The sequence below is a fragment of the Hyperoodon ampullatus genome (assembly GCF_949752795.1).
Source record: "Hyperoodon ampullatus genome assembly, chromosome: 3".
Classification (NCBI taxonomy): domain Eukaryota; kingdom Metazoa; phylum Chordata; class Mammalia; order Artiodactyla; family Ziphiidae; genus Hyperoodon; species Hyperoodon ampullatus.
The window spans coordinates 132,133,323-132,155,064 of NC_136916.1; the positions used below are offsets into that span (position 1 = coordinate 132,133,323).

The window sequence follows — 21,742 nt, forward strand, 5'->3', positions numbered from 1 at the left end:
ATGAGGGCGTCCGTGCCGGGTCCGGCGGCCGGCCGCGAGCCCTCCACGCCCGGCGGGGGCGGCGGAGGCGCCGCGGTGCCGGGCTCCGTGCAGTTGGCGCTGAGCATCCTGCACGCCCTGCTCTACGCCGCGCTCTTCGCCTTTGCCTACCTGCAGCTGTGGCGGCTGCTCCTGTACCGTGAGCGGCGGCTGAGTTACCAGAGCCTCTGCCTCTTCCTCTGTCTCCTGTGGGCAGCGCTCAGGACCACCCTCTTCTCCGCCGCCTTCTCGCTCAGCGGCTCCCTGCCCCTGCTACGGCCGCCCGCTCACCTGCACTTCTTCCCCCACTGGCTGCTCTACTGCTTCCCCTCCTGTCTCCAGTTCTCCACGCTCTGTCTCCTCAACCTCTACCTAGCGGAGGTAAGGCGGGAGGACCGGCACGCGGGGCCGGGCGGGAGAGCGGGGCCGCCGAGTTCAACTCGGGCTGAGGACCGGTGGGGGGGGTGGGTGCGAACCGCGAGAGGCGGACCCGAGAGCAGCCCGGGGGAAACCGAGGCACGGATGGTGTGTGCGCCAGGGTTCTCGTCCTAAACTTAAGCAGCCGATCGGCTCGGCGACTGAGGGGCTTGCGGGGGGTGAGCGAGAGTATGTGTTCCGACAACTTGAAACAGCAGGACTAGCCTTTGTTCAGCGTCCTGGCCCTCTAAGGGAAGGTGTCGGTGCCACCGACAAAGTGGCATCGCAAAAAGTAGCAGCCCCGGTAGCTCTGCCGAAGCTGGACTGTGTTGAGAGAGGTTGGATGCTGAGGTAGCAGCAGCTCTGCTGAAGCTGGACTGCTGCCAGCCATTACGTCACCAGGCAGAGCTGTTCCTCTGCTATTGTTGCTGCGTTTCTTTTATTAGAAGCTTTATTCTCTCCTGCATCTCCTTTCCCCGGGCTCGATAAGCCTCACACAGATTCCATTCGATAGTTCTCCAGCGGGGTTAATAAGCAATAACCAATGTCGAGGATCAGTATAAAGACCTCCGTAGAGCCCCGAGTGTGTTTGCCCCACTTGCTTCATGTTTTGTTTTAGCTATTTATCCTACCTCTTATAGCCTAGTCTTTTTTTTTTTTTGAGCTAATTAAGAGAGAAAATACTAGCTTAACCTGCGCCTATTGCAGAAACAAACCACCAAACTGTTTTTGCAATAACTTGCTTAATAGCTGGAACCTAATCACACCCCCTTTCTCTTTTATGAGGAATTGCTGGTTGGTTTGCATTGTTCTGCAGCACTTAGGTATTTAACCCATTTCAAACAGGTTTGGGAGTGTAAGGTTGTCAATCATGTGTGCCAGCTAGTGGTATTTAAGCCACAGAATTTTGAGAATTGCCAAAAAAAAAAAAAAAAAAAACAATTCCCCCGCCCTCCCCGCAAAAAAAAAAATCTTGAGGAGGAGAGGAAACAAGGTGACATCATATGCTTAATACTGACTAATATAGAACAATATTGGTCTATGCAGCTAATCCTCTCAAAGGCTTTTGGAGGTGATGAGAATTAACATAGTTCTGAGCAAAAGTAAAAAAACATTTGAGGCAGATTAAGTGTTTATATTCGCTACGTAAACCAACTCTCTTCTCCCATAATAGCTAGGAAGTAGAATGCATAATTTTAAAAGCACAGTCATAACTTCAGCTTTTTACCACACTAAAAACAACAGTTCAGAATAGGCAACAAAACTAATTTAACTTTAATTCCCCATCATTTGGAAGTCCAAGCAATACAATGACAAGAACCCAAACAGTAAGAAGCAGTAAGTAAAAAGCATGGGTAATCATAAATCAAATAAACATGCCATAGTCATGTCACTTATTTGAAGATGTTCTGATCTTCTAGTTGTTGTTTAAACTGTTATAACGCTTCAGTCCTTCATAGGTAAGCTGATACATTGTATTCTTCCTGACACAATTTCTGATACACTACCAGCGACATCTCATCACTAAAGCTTTGCTCTAGCTTCAGATATAGTTAATTTACCTCAGAGTGACTAGCAGTCCTTAGGCCATGAGTATCAGATAATTTGTTTTTCCCCATGCATTTTTGACTAACAAAGTCATATTAATGACTCATCGTAAAATAATTGGTGGACATTTCATAAAGTAGCTAAATACTCTTTTTACTTTTTTCTTGAAATATAACATATAACATAAAGTACATAAAGCTTAAGTATACAGCTAGGTGAAATTTTACATACACTCATGTTACCACCACTAGATGAAAATATACAGCATTTTCAGTGCCCCAGAAGGTCCCCTTGTGCCCTCTATCAGTCATACCTGTCACCCTGAGGTAAACACAATGTGACTAAACATTATCACAATAGAAAAAAAGCATCTGTATTTAAGCTCAAAATTCTAAAAGTATACTTCTTCGGCATAAACTACACAATATCCAGATTGGGTTTTCAGTCTTTTGATTGCTGTTATTCCAAGCTAGTGACGGAGAATTTAAACGTCTAAAAAGTCTTCCTGTTGAATGGATCTCTTGTTTGTTTCATGTACTTTTTAAAAAGCAATAAGATTCTATTACCCTAGAAAACATAATTTGGAAAGAAGCTGGACTAAAGTTTTTTTTATTTTGTAGTGTCTCCTAGAAAGAGTGTATGTTGTTTGTCTATCCTTTTTTTAAAATAAAATTAACAATTTTAAGACACATAACTATAACTTGAACAAATTTTCAACCTGTTTAAAGAGATATTTTAACCAGAAATCATTTCCATATTCATTAGAAAAAATCCAAAGGAATCTATATTTAAAATAGTATTTGAATTCAAATTTTTATATCAATTTCAAGTAACTGGAAGCACACTTCTTATTGATCATTCTGCATGAATAAAGCTTCCCCGATGAGTTCTTTGGGTTTTTTTTAATCAATTTATTTATTTTATTTATTTATTTTTGGCTGCATTGGGTCTTCGTTGCTGTGCCCAGGCTTTCTCTAGTTGCAGCGAGTGGGGGCTACTGTTCATTGCAGTGCGTGGGCTTCTCATTGCGGTGGCTTCTCTCATTGTGGAGCAGGGGCTCTAGGTGCGCGGGCTTCAGTAGTTGTGACACGCAGGCTCAGTAGTTGTGGCTTGCAGACTCTAGAGCACAGGCTCAGTAGTTCTGGTGCACGGGCTTAGTTGCTCCGCGGCATGTGGGATCTTCCCAGACCAGGGCTCGAACCCGTGTCCCCTGCATTGGCAGGCAGATTCTTAACCACTGCGCCACCAGAGAATCCCCCCAGTGAGCTCTTTGAATTATAGCAAAGCGGTAGGGAAAGTCTACATGGTGACAAAAACAAAACTTAACTAAAATTTGACTTTTTTTTTTAACAAAAGGCCCTTATATCTGTTTTAAATAGTTGTGCTTCTTGATTACCAAATCACTCTGTCTTTACTGTCATATTAAATGCCAACTTCATTTTACTTTTCACCTCTTTAAAGCATTTGTTGTGTCCATTTCTCACTAATTAAAAGCATCCTAAATTTAAGGACTTAGTTACAAAGAACCATAAAGCAGTGTAAAAATAAAGTTAGTAAAACAACCATTACTACTTTGAATACGTTTTGCTAGTTCTTCTAAAAATAAGTTTTCAAAAAGTTAAGACTGGGCTTCCCTGGTGGCGCAGTGGTTAAGAATCCCCCTGCCAATGCAGGGGACACAGGTCCAAGCCCTGGTCCGGGAAGATCCCACATGCTGTGGAGCAACTAAGCCCGTGTGCCACAACTACTGAGCCTGCACTCTAGAGCCAGCAAGCCACAACTACTGAGCCCATGTGCCTAGAGCCCATGCTTCACAACAAAAGAAGCCACTGCAGTAAGAAGCCCGCACACTGCAAAGAAGAGCAGCCCCCCTCGCTGCAACTAGAGAAAGCCCATGCACAGTAACGAAGACCCAATGCAGCCAAAAATAAATAAAATTTTAAAAAAATTTATGTTAAAAAAAAAAGTTAAGACTGCCTAAACCACTCTTTCTTTTGTTGACTACACTTGAATGGAATTCAGATGAGGGGAGTAGCCCTTTCTGAAATAATTAGATTTACCATACTTAACTTCCTGGAAGCAGATAGTTGGAAAAAAAAAAGGAAAAACCTGTACACTGAGTTAAAAACACCTATTGAACTTTTTCCGGCATGATTAATAGAACATGTACTTTACCAGAGAACGGTTCACACTCCTGTATGTTTAACAGAGAAGGTTTCAGTCTTTAAAACAAATTATGTGATAAAACATGCTACCTACCATTGGAACAAGCAAAAGGACTAAAAATGGGTGTTGATAGTATACTATCTTTGGAGTATTGTTGATGCATGCCAAAATCAATGAGTTCATCTCCAAGACCCATACTGACATTTTTTCTTGCAATTTTGTAAAATGAGTGCCAGGTGCTTAATGGGGATAAAATGCAGTGACTAAATCACAATGCCAGAACAGCTAGGAAAATTAAATTCAGAATCTTAACTCTTACATTCATGGATGCTATCATTGTCCCTGACATTGGATATATTCTTCCAAATATTGATGGAATGTCAAATAACATGGAGTGTAACCTAACAGGTACTTTGGTTTTGTTATAATGTTCTGTGATTTCTCACAAAAGCATTTCTACCACCTAAAATAGAAACTCCTTAAGGATAAGAAGTTATTTTATCATACTTTAATGTCATAGAACAATGGTGAATATATTTTTGAATTACAATCTTGAAAAGGCCAAAATCTTGAAAATATTTAGCTATCTAAAATTTGAGAGTTAATTTTGATGAATATGTGAGGTAAATTATTTGTGTACTTTCTGGGATCTTTATATTTTCTGCTTATGATATGAATGCTAAGATTCTCTTAGATTTTCTTGGTTTAGTTAGTTACTTCTGATTACTACAGGTAAAATCTTACTAATGAAGCCACTTTAATATATTAGAGTTTTGCTTAGCAAAACTGTTCTTATATCATGGCAAATGGCCCATGATAATTAGGGCTTTGCTAATTTGATTTCAACAAATTCTATTAAACAGAAAAGTCTGCAGAACAAGCAAGTCTCACATCATGAGTCAGTTACTATTTACTGGAAATTGTGGTTTTGTCAATGTTGGGTTTTTATCCATAACTGTGATTATGAACTGTTTTTACCCAAATCTTCTAAACTATTCTATCCATTAACTTGATTCTGTTTTTACTGAGATCATCTGTGAAGCAAGAGTTTGAGATACAATTCCATGGCAAAGACCTGATTACAATACCTTACATTCTGTGTGATTTAATATTTTCAAAGCACTTCATAACAATTGTCTTCATAATCCCTATGAAATAGGTAGATATAAACAAGGTGTGATTTGTCCAAGGTTTTATGGCTAATGTAATATGTATCAGAAATGAGACTACTGCATAGCCCACAGGCTATAAAGTCTTGTCGAGTGATCGCTCCCTGTGAACTTTTCTGAATACCATTAACACTGTTTATTATTTAGTGCTCACTATTTAACTTGCTTTCCCATTTTCCACATTTCAAACCTTTTCCACTCTCCAGCAAACTTTTTTCCTCCTTCATACTCAGCATATGACCCTCGCCTCCTAGTTTATAGAAATAGAAACCAGGGCCATCTGGCTGAACAGAGATTCCGAGAAATGCCTTAAAATGCTACAGAGAGCATTTAATCCCTTTCAATGAATGATTGAGCTGGTAAGTGAGGAAGTTCCTCAGAGACAAGAAACCACAAAAAAAAAGTGAATATGAAATTATAAAGTACCACACAGATGTTTGTCTTGGGTTTGGGGGTGGTTGCTAGCTGCTTCCTGCTAACCTAAAGCCTGGATTTCAATGTGCTGGGGTTCTGAAGAGGTGACATAGGAGGTAATACCTTGTGGTGAGGTCTAATCAAAGAACTCATCCCCTCCAACTTAATGCCAGGACTCTCGGAACACACATCTTCAGTGGATGAATTATGGGAAAAATAAGCAAGTCCTCACAGGTTGGTGGTGGGATTTATGCTTGTCTCTGCCTTGGCTCTGGATGAAGGAGGTACAAATTGAGGAAAGAAATGTCTTCTCTGAAAATGCATAACAAGCTTATTCTTACACAAGTTTGAAGCCTGAAATCACACTTCTGTGATTTTAGAGGGGGAAAGATCCTGGCTTGGTGGAAACCTCAAGGACCTGGAAGGAGCAAATGCAAATAATCTGTCGAGGAGTGTACTATACTCCCAGAATCCTGACAAATAAAATTTGAAAGAACATGAGCTCAAAATGAAAAATCACTCTAGGGACTCTTCCCTGCAAAGATTGAAGATGTCAGAATTATCAGATAGATTGTATAAAATATTCCCTTATCTGATTTAAGTAAGTAAACACTGGTGATATATGATAAAGAAATAATCAAAATTGACTAGGCACATTTGGAGAAAAATCATTTTTTAAATGAAAAATACAATTAAAATTAGAAACTGAAATGAACTGAACAGATTAAATAGCTGAAAAGAAATCATTAAGCTCAAAGATCTGAGGGAAAAAATCACCCAGAATATAGCCCAGAGAAATAAAAGATGGAAATATGAACAAGAGATTAAGAGAGAATGAAGATATACTGAGCAGGTCCAGTGTATATCTAATTAGAATTTCAGAGAAATTACTTAAAAGAATAATGACTTAGAGTTTTCCCAAATTTATGAAAGATGCCAAATTTCAAATTCAGAGAGCCCAAAAAACCCAAGACAGGTTAAAAGAAAATGAACAAAGAGTAAAACCTCAAAATACCAAAGACAAAAATGTTTTTAAAACAATTAGACAGAGATAATATTACCAACAAAGGAATGAAAGTTAGTTTTTGTTGGCATTTCATTAACAACTAAGGAATCCAGAAGATGGTGAAACATCTTGAAAATGCTGAGAGAAAATAACCAGCAAAATTCTACCCACAATAAAACTATCAATAATAAGGGTGAAATAAAAGCCAAGTTGGGAGTGACATCAGCAAAATGGTGATGGACCCTCCATCCCCCTGAAAACATACTGATCAGCAACAAATCACAAATTCCCTTCATGAGGAATCCAGAAATGAAAGGCTCCTGCACTGCAGGTGAACACAAAACAAGAATCACCAAAACCAGTAGGGAGATTTGGGACAGACTCTCGTCAGAGTCCCTGACCCCAGCACAGTGCCATAAAATTGGGAAGAGACCTCCTAGGTCTCAGCTTCTCCCAGAGGAGGGAAGGGGTTAGTTCACATGTCCAGCACCCCAGCTTTTTTTAGGGGGCTCCCCAGAGATCAGGCTTATGTCTTGCTAGTCTTAGAACTCTGACAGGTTCAATACAGTTTAGACACCTGGAGAAGAATGGAGACAGCAATTTGAACTGGCAGACAACATAGCTCCCCTGCTTCCTCAGCACAGAACGAGCAAACCAGAACTACAGCTTCCTGCTACTCCCTGAGGAGGGAAAGAGTTGGTGGAGGCCCCCAAAGTCTCTGGACAAGTTGATTGGTGACAGTGTTCTACTGTCCAAGGCCAGTCCATGAAATTGGGAGAGGTACCTATTTTGTCTAATGCACAGACAGTAATGCAGAGAGTTGAGAAAAATGAAGAATCAGGCAGAGATGTTTCAAACAAAGCAAGATAAATCTCCAGAAACCCTAATGAAACAGAGGTATATAATTTGCCTGATAGAGAATTCAAAATAACTGTCATAAAGATGTTAACTACAGGCAAGAGAACAAAGCATGAGAAATTTCAACAGAGATAGAAAATGTTAAGGGAATTCCTTGGTGGTCCAGTGGTTAGGACTTCACTCTTCCACTGCAGGGGATATGGGTTCAAACCCTGGTAAGGAAACTAAGATCCCACAAGCCACACAGCACAGCCAAAAATAAAAAAATAGTACAAAACAGAAATCATGGAGCTGAAGAACATGAAAACTGAAGTGAAAAATTCACTTGAGCAGTTCATCAACAAACTAGATATCAGACAGGAGAAAGGATCAGTGAACTTGAAGACAAGTCATTGGAAATAATTTAGTCAGAAAAGAAAAAGGAATGGAAAAGAATGAACAAAACTAAAGGGACTTATGGTACACCATCAAACAGATCAATATACACATTGAATCCCAGACAGAGAAGAAAGTACCAGAAGGCTTATTTGATGATGACAATGATGACTGAAAAATTCCCAAAACTAGAGTAGAAAATGGACATCCAGATCCAAGAAGTCAAAAGTATACAAAGAAATCCACACCAAGACACATTATAATCAAATTATCAGAAGTCAAAGGCCTTTGAATTTTGAAAGCAGAGAAGAGACTTGTCACATACAGGGGAACCCCTACAAGACTAGAAATTTTTCAGCAGAAATTTTGCAGGCCAGAAAAAGAGCAGGATAATCTTATTAAAGTGCTAAGAGAAAACAACAACAACAACAAAACGCCAAGTAAGAATAACATACTCTGCAAAACTAGCCTTCAAAAAATAGAGATCATGACCTTCCCAGATAAACAAAAGCTGAAGGTCACCACTAGACCTGTCTTATAAGAAATGCTAAAGAGAGTTCTTCAGGTTGAAACAAAATGATGCTAAAAAGCAGCACAGTAGCATAAGTATGAAACTCATTAATAAAGATGAATATACAGACAAATACAGAATATTGTATTACTATAATGGTGGTGGGTAAATCTCTTTTAATTCTAGTATAAAAGTTAAGAATAAATATTAAAATAACTATATATTAAAAGATACACAAGATAAACATGTAAATTATGACAACAATAAAATGTTGGAGGGTGGGTGGAAGAAGTTTAAGTGTAGAGTTTTTGTATGCAGTTGAATTTATCAGCTTTAAATAGACTGTTTCATAAGATATTTTTTGTAAGCCTTAAGGTAACCACACACACGGACATACACCATACACACACTATAGAAGTTACACAAAATTAAAATGGAAAATAATCAAAGTATATCAATATGAAAAAAAATTAACAAAACAGGAAGACAGCAAGAGAGGAAATAACAGACCAAAGAACTACAAAGCTAATAGAAGAACATCAACAAAATAGCAATATAACTTGTTTCTTTCCAGTAAGTAAATGTAAATTGATTAAACTCCCCAATCAAATGACATAAGAGTTGCTGAATGGACTAAAAATATAAAAGATCAAACTGTATGCTGTCTACAAGAAACTCACTTTTGATTTAAGGGTACACATAGACTGAAAGTAAAAGGATGGAAAAAGATACTATGCAAATAGTAACCAAAAGAATGCACGGATTGCTTTAGTTAGACAAAATAGACTTTAAGTCAAAAACTGTCATAAGAGGCAAAGAAGGACATTATATTATTATATTATGAAAGGGTCAATCCACCAGGAAGATAAAACAGTTATAAATATGCATCCAACATCAGAGTACCTAAACATATAAAACAAATATTGACAGAACTGAAGGGAGAAATAAGGCAGTAACACCATAACAGTAAGAGACTTCAATGCCCCACTTTCAATAACGGATAGAACATCCAGACAGAAGATCAATAAAGAAACCAAGCACTTGAGCAACATTATGGACCAAATGGCACTGACAGACATATGTAGAACATTTCACACAACAGCAGCAAAATACACATTCTTCTCAAGCACACATAGATCTTGCTCCAGGGTGGATTGCATGTTAGGTCACAAAATAAGTCTTAGCACATTTAAGAAGATTAAGATCATACAAAGTATCTTTTCTGACTACAGTGGAATGAAACTAAAACTCAATAGCAGAAGTAAAACTGGAAAATTTACAACTATGTGAAAATTAACACACTGTTCAACAACCACTGGGTCAAAGAAGAAATCAAAAAGGAAATTAGAAAATATGTCTTGACAAAAGAAAACACAGCATTCCCAAAATTATAGGTTGCAGCAAAAGCAGTACTAAGAGAGAGTTCCATAGTGATAAGCACCTACATTTAAAAAGAAGAAAGATCTCAGATGAACAGCCTAACTTTACACCTCAAGGAGCTGGAAAAAAGAACAAACTAAGCCCAAAATTAGCAGAAGGAAGGAGATAACAAAGATCAGAGCAGAAATAAACAAAATAGAGAATTAAAAAACAATAGAAGAAAATTTATGAAACTAAATCAGTTTTTTGAAAAGATAAATAAAATTGACAAACTCTTAGCTAGACAATTAAGAAAAAAAGACAGGGCTTCCCCGGTGGCGCAGTGGTTGAGAGTCCGCCTGCCGATGCAGGGGACATGGGTTCGTGTCCCAGTCTGGGAAGATCCCACATGCCGCGGAGCGGCTAGGCCCATGAGCCATGGCCGCTGAGCCTGCGTGTCCAGAGCCTGTGCTCTGCAACGGCAGAGGCCACAACAGTGAGAGGCCTGCGTACCACAAAAAAAAAAAAAAAAGTAAAAGCAGAAATGAAAGAAGAGACATTACAACTGAGGCCACACAAATAAAAAGGATCATAAGAGACTACTATAAGCAGTTATATACCAACAAGCTGAATAACCGAGAAGAAATGGATAAATTCCCATAAACATACAACCTACCAAGACTGAATCATGAAGAAACAGAAAGTATGAACAGACCTATAACTAGTATGAAGATTGAATCAATAATCAAAAAGCTCCCAATAAAGAAAAGTCCAGACCCAGATGGCTTCACTGGAGAATTCTACCAAATATTTAAAGGGTTAATGTCAGTTATTCTCAAACATTTCCAAAAAAATTGAAGAGGAGAGAAGACTTCCTAACTAGTTCAATGAGGCCAGCATCACCTTGATACTAATGCCAAAGATACCACCTGAAAAGAAAACTACAGGCCAGTATTCCTGATGAATATAGATACAAAAGTCCTCAACAAAATACTAGCAAACTGAATCCAACAGCACATTAAAAGTATTATACACCATGACCAAGTGGGAATTACCTCTGAGATATATGGATGGTTCAAGAAAATCAATTAATGTAATATACCACATTAACAGAACAAAAGATAAGTCACATCTTTACGATAGATGCAGAAAAGGCATTTGACAAAATTTAACACCCTTTCATGATAAAAACTCAACAAACTAAGAATAGAAAAAAATTACTTCAATGTAACAAAAAAAAGCTACAACTAACATCATTTTTTTTAATGTCTTGAGATATTTTCTAATTTCCCTTTTGCTTTCTTCCTTGACCCAATGGTTCTTCAAGAATGTGTTGTTTAATTTTCTAGTTTTACTTCTGCTCTTAGAAAATATAAAGAATATAAAAAATATGCAAGGAAATAACAAAAAATGCCAGTCATTGAGTATAATTTCTTTTTATTTCATGGAACACTTTTAGAAATTGACAACATACTAGAGCATGAAAGCAACACTTAACAAATTAGAGGCAGTGAGACACAGTGACTGAGTACATCTCAACCACTTACTGGCTCTGCCTATGTCCCATTTCCAAAAATGGATAATAATAATGCATACTCCATAGGGTTATTGTGAGGACTAACTGATACAAAAATCAGAAAAAATAATTATAAAAATAACTTCAGGGAACTATATTCAATATCCTCTCATAAACCATAATGGAAAAGAATATGAAAATGAATATATATGTATAACTGAATCACTTTGCTATACAGCAGAAATTAACACAACATTGTAAATCAACTATACTTCAATAATTTTTTTAAAAAAAATAATTGCAAATATCTCTCATGAACATAGATTCAAAAATCCTTGACAAATCAAATCCAAATATATAAAGGATAACATATTATGACCAAATATGTTTTATCCCAAGAATACAGCATTGGTTTAACATTCAAAAATCAATGTAATAAACCATATTTGCAGTGTAAGGGAGAAAATCATATCATCTCAATAGATACAGAAAAAGAATTTGACAAAATTCAACAACCATTCATGATTTTTTTAAAAAATCTACTTTTAGCAAACTAAGAACAGAAATTCCTCAGTCTACTAAAGAGCATCTACAAAAGTACCTATAGCCAACATAATACTTAATGATGAAAGACTGAAAGATTACTCCCTAGGCAAGAGGCAGGTACTTCACTTCTTGTCCTAGCCATTGTGCTGGAGTTTCAGCCATTGCAACAAGGTAAGGAAAAGAAGACAAACATTGGAAAGAAAGAAGTAAAATTGTCTTTATTTGTAGGTGACATGATTGAGGAAAAAATTTTAATGAACCTACAAAAATCAACTAGAGCTAATAAGTGAATTTAAGAAGTTTGCAGGATAAAACTATTTCATATACTAGCAGAAAACAATTTAAAAAAGAAATATAAAGACAATTCCATTTACGATAGTGCCCCACCCCAAATTAAAATATTTATGAATAAATAATATATGTGCAAGATCTTTACAATGAAAACTACAAAACTACTGAGAGAAATTATAGAAGGCCTAACTAAATGGCAAAAAATACCCTGGAAGACCCATTATTTTTAAGATGTCACTTCTTCCCTAAATTGATATATACATTCAATGCAATCCCAATTAAAATATTAGCAGGATTTTTTGGTAGCAGTTGCCAAGATTATTTTTAAATGTATGTAGAAATACAAAGCATTTAGAATAGCGGAAACAATTTTGAAAAAGGAAACCAAAGTTGGATGATCACACTACCTGATTTCAAGACTTCCTATAAAGCTATAGTAATTGAGACATTGTAATACTAAGGAAAAGATAGACATATAGAGCAATGGAGAAGAAATGAGAATGCAGAATTAGACCCACACATATATAGTCAACAGACTTTTTACAAAGGTGCCCAGGTAATTGAGTGAGGAAACGAACATTTTTTTCAATAAATGGTTCTGAAATAATTGGGTATCCATATGGGGAACAATGAATACTGATTCTTACGTCACACCATACTTAGAAATCTACTTGCTATGGATCATAGACCTAAATGTAAAAGCTAAAACTCGTAGAAGAAAATCTTCATTACTTTGTAGGAGCCAAACATTTCTTAGGAAACAAAAAGCATGAACCAAAATTGACAAACAAGATTTTATCAAAATAAAAGCTTGTTTTTTGCAAAACAGATAATGATTTGCAGCACATGTATCTGGCAAAGTACTTGTATCCAGAATATATGAAGAACTCTTACAACTCAACAGTAAGAAAATCCAATAAATATGGGCAAAATATTTTAACAGACACTTCACAAAAGAAGATGTATGCGTGGCCAAGAAGCACATGAAAAGATGCTCATGCTCGTTAGTCATCAGGAAAATGAAAATTACGAGATACCATTAAATATTGACTAGAAAGACTAAAATTAAAAAGATTATACCAAGTATTGCCAAAGATGTGTATTAATAAGAAAATATACCCTGATGATAGGAATATAAAGTTTTACAACCACTTTGGAAAGCAGTTGGACAGTTTTTGAAAAATGAAATGCCATAAAACAGCTGTTGAAGTCCTAGAGGCCCAAGAGAAACAAAAGCATATGTCCATACAAAAACTTGAATGTGAATGTTTGTAGTAGCTTTATTCACAATGGTCCAAAACTGAAATTAACCCAAATATCCATAAAAAGCAAAGGGATAAACAAAATATGGTATATCCATACAAAGGGGTATACTTTGCAGTAAGAAAGGAACATGCTAGTGATAAAAACAACAACATGGATGTATCTAAAAAATCAGTATGTAGAATGAAAGAAGCCAGACAAAAATGAGCTCACACTATGTCATTACATTTATATTAAATTTTAGAAAATGCAGACTAACCTATAGTCACAAAAAGTGGATTACCTATTGCTTGGGGCCTGGGGCAGGATGAAATTTAGTGGGTGTGGAAAGATTCTGTATTTGATTGCAATGGTGGTTTCACAGGTTGCAAAAGTATGACAAAACTCATCAAATATGTACACCTACATACATATATTATACCTCAATGAAATTGATTCCCCCTGCAAAAACAGAAACAAACAAACAAAAACAGTGCAGAGGTTTGAAATATAATCTGAGAATAAAACCTAAAGTGAGGAAGAATGTAAAAAGTGTAGCCCCGTCACTTAGCAGCCCTGTGTAACTTCATAAAGTTATGTGGGTAAATGACATAACCCCTAATGCCTATTTCCTCATTTATAAAAATGAGAATAATAATAGTACTTACCTCATAGAATCATTGTGAGGAGTAAAGTATATAATTCATATAAAATCTTTAGAGTGGTACCTGCCAAGTGGTGTTGATTGTTAGGTATTAATATTAAATTTCAAAAAATTGGGATTTCTTAGACTACGTTCTCTCACCCCCAAATAACTCTTTGAATTCAGTAACAGAAATAAGGTGTGAACGTTTATTTAGAAAAATTTTAAACACTTATGAACACATGGGTAAAGGATGTAATCACAATGAAATTTAGAAAATACTTAGAATATGATAATAAAATACTATATATCAGAACTTCATATGAAGCAGCTAAACTGGCACACAGAAGTAAATCTGGAACTTTAAATGTTTACATTAGAAAAGAAGAGCCTGAAAATTAACAAGTTAAGTAAGCATCCAATTTTATGTTAAAAAAAAATAAACCCAAAGGAAACAAGCAGAAAGAAATTAATGTAGAGATTAATAAAATAGAAAACATAATAATAAAGAGGCTTAACAAAACCAAGAGCTACCTCATACTTTTTTTTGATGGTCAAATTTCTTCAGGGGTGACCATGTATGTACTCACCATCTTCTCACTTCCCCAGCCACTCTAATCTGCTTTGCCCCATCACTCTACCAAAAGAGCTGTTGCCTAAGGCTCACAGTGACCTTCCTATCAACAAGTTCATTAGGCACTTTTCAATCCTCACCCAGGTTCATCTCTCAGCAGCAATTGACTCCATATTTTTCTCTATAACACTTCCACTGGCTAGCACACTGTCCTGTTTTTTTTGTTGTTGTTCTTGTTGTTGTTTTTTTTTACTACCTGGCTTGCTTCTCTTCACGCTCATCCGCCTCTGCCTTGCCCTCAGAGATTGAAGTTTCTCAAGACCTAAGCCTAGGTCCCTTGCTCTTGCCAAGTGAATGCATCCACATTCTTGGTATCGTACCACTTAAAAGCAGATGACTCACGTACACATATCTATGATCCTAACACAGACTCTGAGCTGTCGCTTTCTATATTCTACACCTATTTGACATCTCTTCAAGGATATCTGAAGCCCTCAGATTCAGCATATCCATATCCAGTGCATTCAACTGAGCTCAGGATCTTTCCTCCTCCCTCCCCACTCTACACCTATTTTCCCCAAAACCTCAACTTCCTCTTTTCTTCCCCATTTCAGTGACTGGCACTGCTATCCATGTATTTACATAGTTCAGAAACCTATGAGTCATTGATGCTGCCTTCTCTCTCATATCTCACATTCACCCCATTACCAAATCCTGTCTGTTACCTCCTAACATCTCTTAAGTCCATTCACTTCTTCCCATCCACAATGCCTGGTGCATACTACCATCTATCTATTGCCTAGTCTATGGCAGTTAGCCTCCTAATTGCTGTGTCTATATCCTCTGGCTCTCACTCAAAAAGAGCTTCCTTTAAAACAGGGGTCCCAAACTCAAAGGCCTAGAGGGCCCTGGATATTACCCTCTGAGAGATAATAGGGAATGGTAGTGACTATGGTGTACTAGAGAGCATATATCTAAAGAGGGCACTACATTAATTCAGTTCCAGCTGTGAGATGACATTGTCAAGTCATCTGATTTTTCAAGAGAAATCAGAAATTTGGATTTTTTTAATAGGAAGTCTACCTTTTAAATAATGGAATTGAAGTATCGTTTTAAAAAAAAAAACCCATAGGCTAACACTGGTTAAGCCAAACAAAACATTTTGTGAATCAGATCCAACCCATATGCTACTAATTTGCATTTCCTTCTCTTCCCCCTTTTGTTTTTTCTGTATTATCTTCCTTAGAGGAATAAAACAAATCAACACCATATTTTCTTTATAATGTCCATATAACAAAGCTAAATTACATTTAATACCCATCAACATTAGTTAAAATGAACTCTGAGTAATTTACACCTTAACTTATGGGAAGTTTATGTTGTTCTAAGTTTGACCAAATATAAAGAAAGTACCATACATCCCCTTGTGATATACCATCAATGTCTGCCTCGCTCTACTATACTATATACATTGCTTTAGGTCAGCCACTATTGTACATTTGTTTTGAAGGAAATTTTGCATGCTTTTCAGCACCTAATATGTGTGATCAATGCTTAATGACTTGGATGGTTGAGCAAATTCATAGTAAAGAAAGAAGTGTTTCCTTCTCTTCCTCCACACAAATAAAATCAGAATCTCTAACTTAGCGAAGTAGAACTTTGCATCTAACTTGTTTTAAATAAAGACAAACTTCTATAAATTAAGTGTCCTTGTTATCTTTTTATTTTAACTTTGTTGAGGGGTCTGTTTAAGTAGTATAATTTCATCAATAGTCCTGAACTACAATTCTGAGAATATGAGTTCTGGTCCAAATCCTATTCTACTTGGCTAATTGATATTTGTCAAATCACTACTTTTCTGGGCCAGTTGTTTAATTTGTAAAGTGGTTAGTCTCAGTGATATCTAAGACACCTGTAGTTCTCATAGTCTGACACTGATAAAGCATCTAGAATTTGAGGGTTTCTTTAAAAAATCTCTTCTTACTTTATGACCTAGTTCTGAAATCTAATACAGTGTCTGTGAATGCTACCTCTGAGATATGAATGCCAATTTTTAAATTACACATATCATGTTAAAACCAAAGTTTAGTTTGTTTGGGACATAAATATTTAGAATCATCTGCTTTCTAAAATAAGGTGTAGCTGTATATTTCAAATCTGTATCTTCTAACTTTTAACAAAAATTCAATTACAGCTGCCATTTTTCATTAGCATGTTGATCACATGCTACGATTTTTTTCCAGCTTTAATCTCTCAGTATAAAAATGCTTAAGTAATATTTTCTTCAACTTTTGTGCTCTTTCCTCAGCTATTGTGTAGGACTTTGTCCAGTTGCTGATGAAGCCACCTAGGCTGGTTTGAGGTGATACTGTGTACTCTAGGGAACTTTTCTGTCATACCATGGAATTAGCAGGTTTTAAGCTAATGTGAATGATCATCATCACTGATTATGTTCAAACTGTTATTGTCCTTAAGAAATCTAGATGGAAAGAAAGTAAGCAGTGTTCCTTCTGCCTTTTTCTCCCTTGGGATATTCTATTACTTCTTCTGATACATTCTGCCCTTTTTTTCCCCCACCAGTATCTGTCAGAACGATATTCTCCAATGACTCTGGCTCTCTGTCTTTATCTTTACAAAAAAGCAATTCTGTTATCTTCCTAGTTTGAAAAGCATGAAAGGTTTTATGAAAATCAGTAATATACAATGGGGGATTTTGTGTTGGAAAAACTTTTTAAAGGATAGCACAGTTTCAGCCCAAATACAATTTAAATTAGTTTCCTAACAATTCTAAATCCATAATGTATGAGACTCTTAGTTCAGAAATAAATTCTTTATATTCCTTAATATATGTTAAATTTTCTTCAGAGCTGTGCATAGTAAACTAATGAGCAATCCATAGTAACCTGTTATATTTCAGGGTGATTTTCAATAATGAAAGCTCACAAATTTTCCTCCTTACGTATAAAATTAATACTTCATTCCTGAAAAAATAGTTATTTGTGCTTTTAAAAAAATATACTTCTAGGGGCTTCCCTGGTGGCGCAGTGGTTGAGAGTCCGTGTCCCCCCAATGCAGGGGAAACGGGTTCGTGCCCCGGTCCGGGAAGATCCCACATGCCACGGAGCGGCTGGGCCCATGAGCCATGGCCGCTGAGCCTGCACATCCGGAGCCTGTTCTCTGCAACAGGAGAGGCCACAACAGTGAGAGGCCCGCGTACTGCAAAAAAAAAAAAATATATATATATATATATATATATATATATATATATATATATATATATATACTTCTAGTTAAGTAGAGGGTATGGTAAAAGTACTTGATAGTCTGCAAAACAACACAAAATGAAGGTGTTAAACTGCTTCTAGATCATTATATTTTACTAAACTGATCATTTGGTTTCTGAATATCTTTTTCTTGGGCATGTTAATTCTGCAAATCTTGAACAACTAACAAATAGTTGCAGTAACATATATATGACACTACTATTAATAAAGCAGTATTTGTCACCCTAAAAATGAAGGAATTAACTTGAACTGTGTACCATCAAAGATCTAAATGTACAAATGTATCAAAGAAAACCAGGATCCCTATGAGCCTTGAATTAGGAGTCAGGACACCTGGGTTTTAATCCTTTCAATTTCCTGTGTATTCCTAGACAATGTACTTAATCTCTAAAGCACAGCTTTATTTATAAAATTAAGTTATTGAATTAAATCTCTAAGGTTTCTCTTAGTCCAGGAGAAGCTGGGGCAAGTTTCCAGTTGTCCTATCCCAGCAGAGTCTTACGGACAGTGCTTATTCTCCTAGCAACAATATGTGACAACACCTATGAAGTATTGCCAACCAGGAGAGCTCACCTAAGACATGCTGTCCAGGTTTTTTATTGGGATCAGCCAGATAGGCATGGAGCATCTCCCTGGCAGACTTTAATTACTCAGTCTCCAACCTCCTCAAAGGTCAAAATGATACCAAATGGCCTGGGTCACATTAATCACATGTTAGCATAAATTATTATGGTGGTCACATGGCCACCATAAATCACATTGTTAGCATAAATTATTTGGTATGGCCCAAGGCCCCAGGTAAACAAAGACATTCTTATCAGGCAAGATATTCCAAGAATTCAGAAATACCTTCCAAGAGCTAGGCAAGAGCCAGATCTTTCTGTGGAATGTGCAGGGTTTAGACAACTCAGGCCTGCTGAGTTAACCCTTTGCTGCATACTTTTCAGTGAAGTAATCCTCTAGAGCCTTCTTGAGAAAGGGTACTTGGTGAGCAATTTCTGGGGGCTTTTCATGTCAAATATTTTTTGCTCTACTGTCATATTTAATTGATAGTTTATAGAATTCTAGGTTGGAGATAATTTTCCCTGAGGATTTTTAAGGTGTTGCTCCACTTCCAGTGTTGTTATTGAAGCTTGAAAACCATTCTGATTCTTGATCCTTTCTATGTGAATTGTTTTTTTCTTTACTGAAAACTATTAGATTTTTCTTTGACCCTAGGGTTCTGAAATGATGTCTCTTCACATGGATCTGTTTTCTATCCATTTTGATGGGCATTGAACATGCCCTTTTAATTTAGTCGCATGTATCCTTTAGTTTGGGGAAACATTCTTGAATTTTTCATTGATTTTCTCCCCTCCTTTGTTTCTGTTCTCTCCTTCTGGAACTCCTAACATTTGGATGTTGGACATCCAAACAGATCTTTTTCTTACCTCTTCTCTCCTATTTTTCATCTGTCTTTTGTCTCTACTTTTTTTAGGGACATTCCCCCAACTTCTAGCCCTTCTCTTGACATTTTAATTTCTACTAGCGTGTTTAATTTCTATAAGCTCTTTTTTTTCCTCTGAATTTTTTTTACTAACAGCATCTTGTTTTTGTTTCATGAATGCAATATTTTATCTCTCTGATTCTATTAATGATAACATTGTTTGTTTAGTTTTTTCTTTATAGTTTTCTTTTTTCTATTAGTTTGTTGAAATCTCTATCTTTCATTGAAAACTTTTGAGCTATCTGGTTATCCTTGGCTGTCTGTTCATAATTAAGGGTGGAAGCTCTAAGCATGTAGGTGAGGCATGTACACACTAGGTGATCTGGCTGGACGATTTGTTAGGGAACCTATGATGATGGTATACTTAGGTCTTTCCTCTTGGGCCACTCAGATTTCTCTGGGGGAAAAGTATTCTAATCCTTCAGAGAATAAAGGTGTAGTTTACAACACTTTGAGAACCTAGTCAGGGAAGAGGGTTTGGGCATGGGAGAATCCCTTTACTTGGTGTTCATTACTAATCTCCCTGTTTTCTAACTCTTACTCCAGGCCAGAATAGCCTCTTCAGAGAATAAACACCCAGATATCTGGCAGAATGAATAAGTGTCATTTCAGGGCATGGACTAGGGAAAGAAATTTAGGGATCTAACTGCTCTTAAACAGCTTTTATCTACCCCTGTTTTAGCCGCTTCCACATCTCAGTTCCAGTGGTACTTGGTTCTCTTGGTTCCTGAACCTTTTAAAGATTCTGAAATATTTATCAGGTTGGTTCTCAGTCCTCCTCACTACTGGCTTGGGATTCATCACATTTTGTTGATGATCCCTAAGACCACCCTCAGCCTCAATGACTTGCTAGAAGGACTTAGAGTTGTTATACTCATGGTTACAGTTTGTTACAGTTCATGGATAGGGTAAAATCAGCAAAGGGAAACGACACATGGAGTAAGGTCCAGAGGAAACCAGGAACAAGCTTCCAAGAGTCCTCTCCCAGTAGGGCCACATTCCTTCCATAATGAGTTGTGACAACATGTGAAATGTTACTTACCAAGGAAACTCATTAGAAATTCAGTGCCAAAGTTTTTTATTGGGGCTTAGTCATGTAAGTACTCTTTGCCCAACACCAAAATTCCAGACTTCCATAAGGAAAGCAGGTGTTGTGTATAAACCATATTGTTTGCACAAAAAGCTTAGTCACAATGAAATACATTTATCATTTAGGGAATGGTGAGAATCTTCCCAAAAATTCAAGTTCCCAAATGCCAGCCAAGTACCAGCCTTAAAAGCAGGCTTTTCTAAGGATAGCAGTCTCAGGCATACTATATTAACTCTTTTCTGAACACATATCCATCTGCTTTCTAGCTTCCAATACTTTGTTATTGTATCCTTTCCCATTCTACTCACATTTATGGGTTTATATCTTTTAAGAAAATCCCTTTGCTATTGTTTTAGTGGAGTTTCAGGTGAGAACAAGTAGACATGTATCTTCAGTATTAACCTGGAATTTTATTAAATTGTAAATCAAAACACCCCACTTTAATTTATAAAATTTTTAAGCAACTTGAGAGAAAACAGACTAAGCAAAGAGAAGAAACTTTAAATTTAAAAAAAGATGTTAGTATCCTAAGAGAGTGACAAAAAGAGATTGTATCCTCTGTATCCTAGAAAGAAGAGGCTGCCATAAAGAAAAAAATATTTAGAAGATTTTTAAAAAGGAGTTTTAAAAAAATGAAATATAGGATAGGCATTGAAAGAGAACATCTGAGAAAAGTCTGGCTACTCACCTTATAGCTAAGGCATATAAAAGCTTCATTTTTTTAATATGCAGCACTAGCAATGGCAAGCTTGGGAATGGTGCACTACTCTGCATAGGAACTTAAATTGAGATGGAATCTAAGGAAACTGCTTCTGTGAAAGAAATCTACATAGTTGGAAATATATGCCTATCTATTCAGAATGCGGAAGAGACTTTGTTCACCCCAATTTATTTTTGCATCAATTCCAAAGTTTATATAGATATGTTCTCCAATAAAGTTTCTATTTCAAATCAACAAACATGGGAAAATTGACTTGACAAAAAGAAATTGTATAGAAAAGCACCCATTCTATAGGTATTTCAGTATCTACTATCTCCAAGCAGCATGGTTCTGAATGCCATGGGGGACAGTAAGTGATATATAGCTCCATGGTGACTCTTCCTCAAATCTTGGGATACCTGTATTAACTAAAGTTATATTAGATAACATTCACAAATAAAATATATTTATCATACTCTCATATTTCTTCCCTTTACTTGAAGAACTAAATAGGGAGACAAAAATGAGA

The 21,742-nt window shown here is 36.6% G+C and overlaps 1 protein-coding gene across 1 annotated transcript in view; it reads left to right on the top strand.

The window, feature by feature from the left end:
• GPR137C (G protein-coupled receptor 137C) overlaps positions 1-21,742 on the top strand; it is a gene marked incomplete at both ends in the record, with an annotated part of 52,513 nt that continues 30,771 nt past the window's right edge. Inside the window, 1 exon segment of the mRNA XM_079698930.1 lies at positions 1-399. Within this exon segment, the coding sequence (XP_079555056.1) occupies positions 1-399 (399 nt within the window).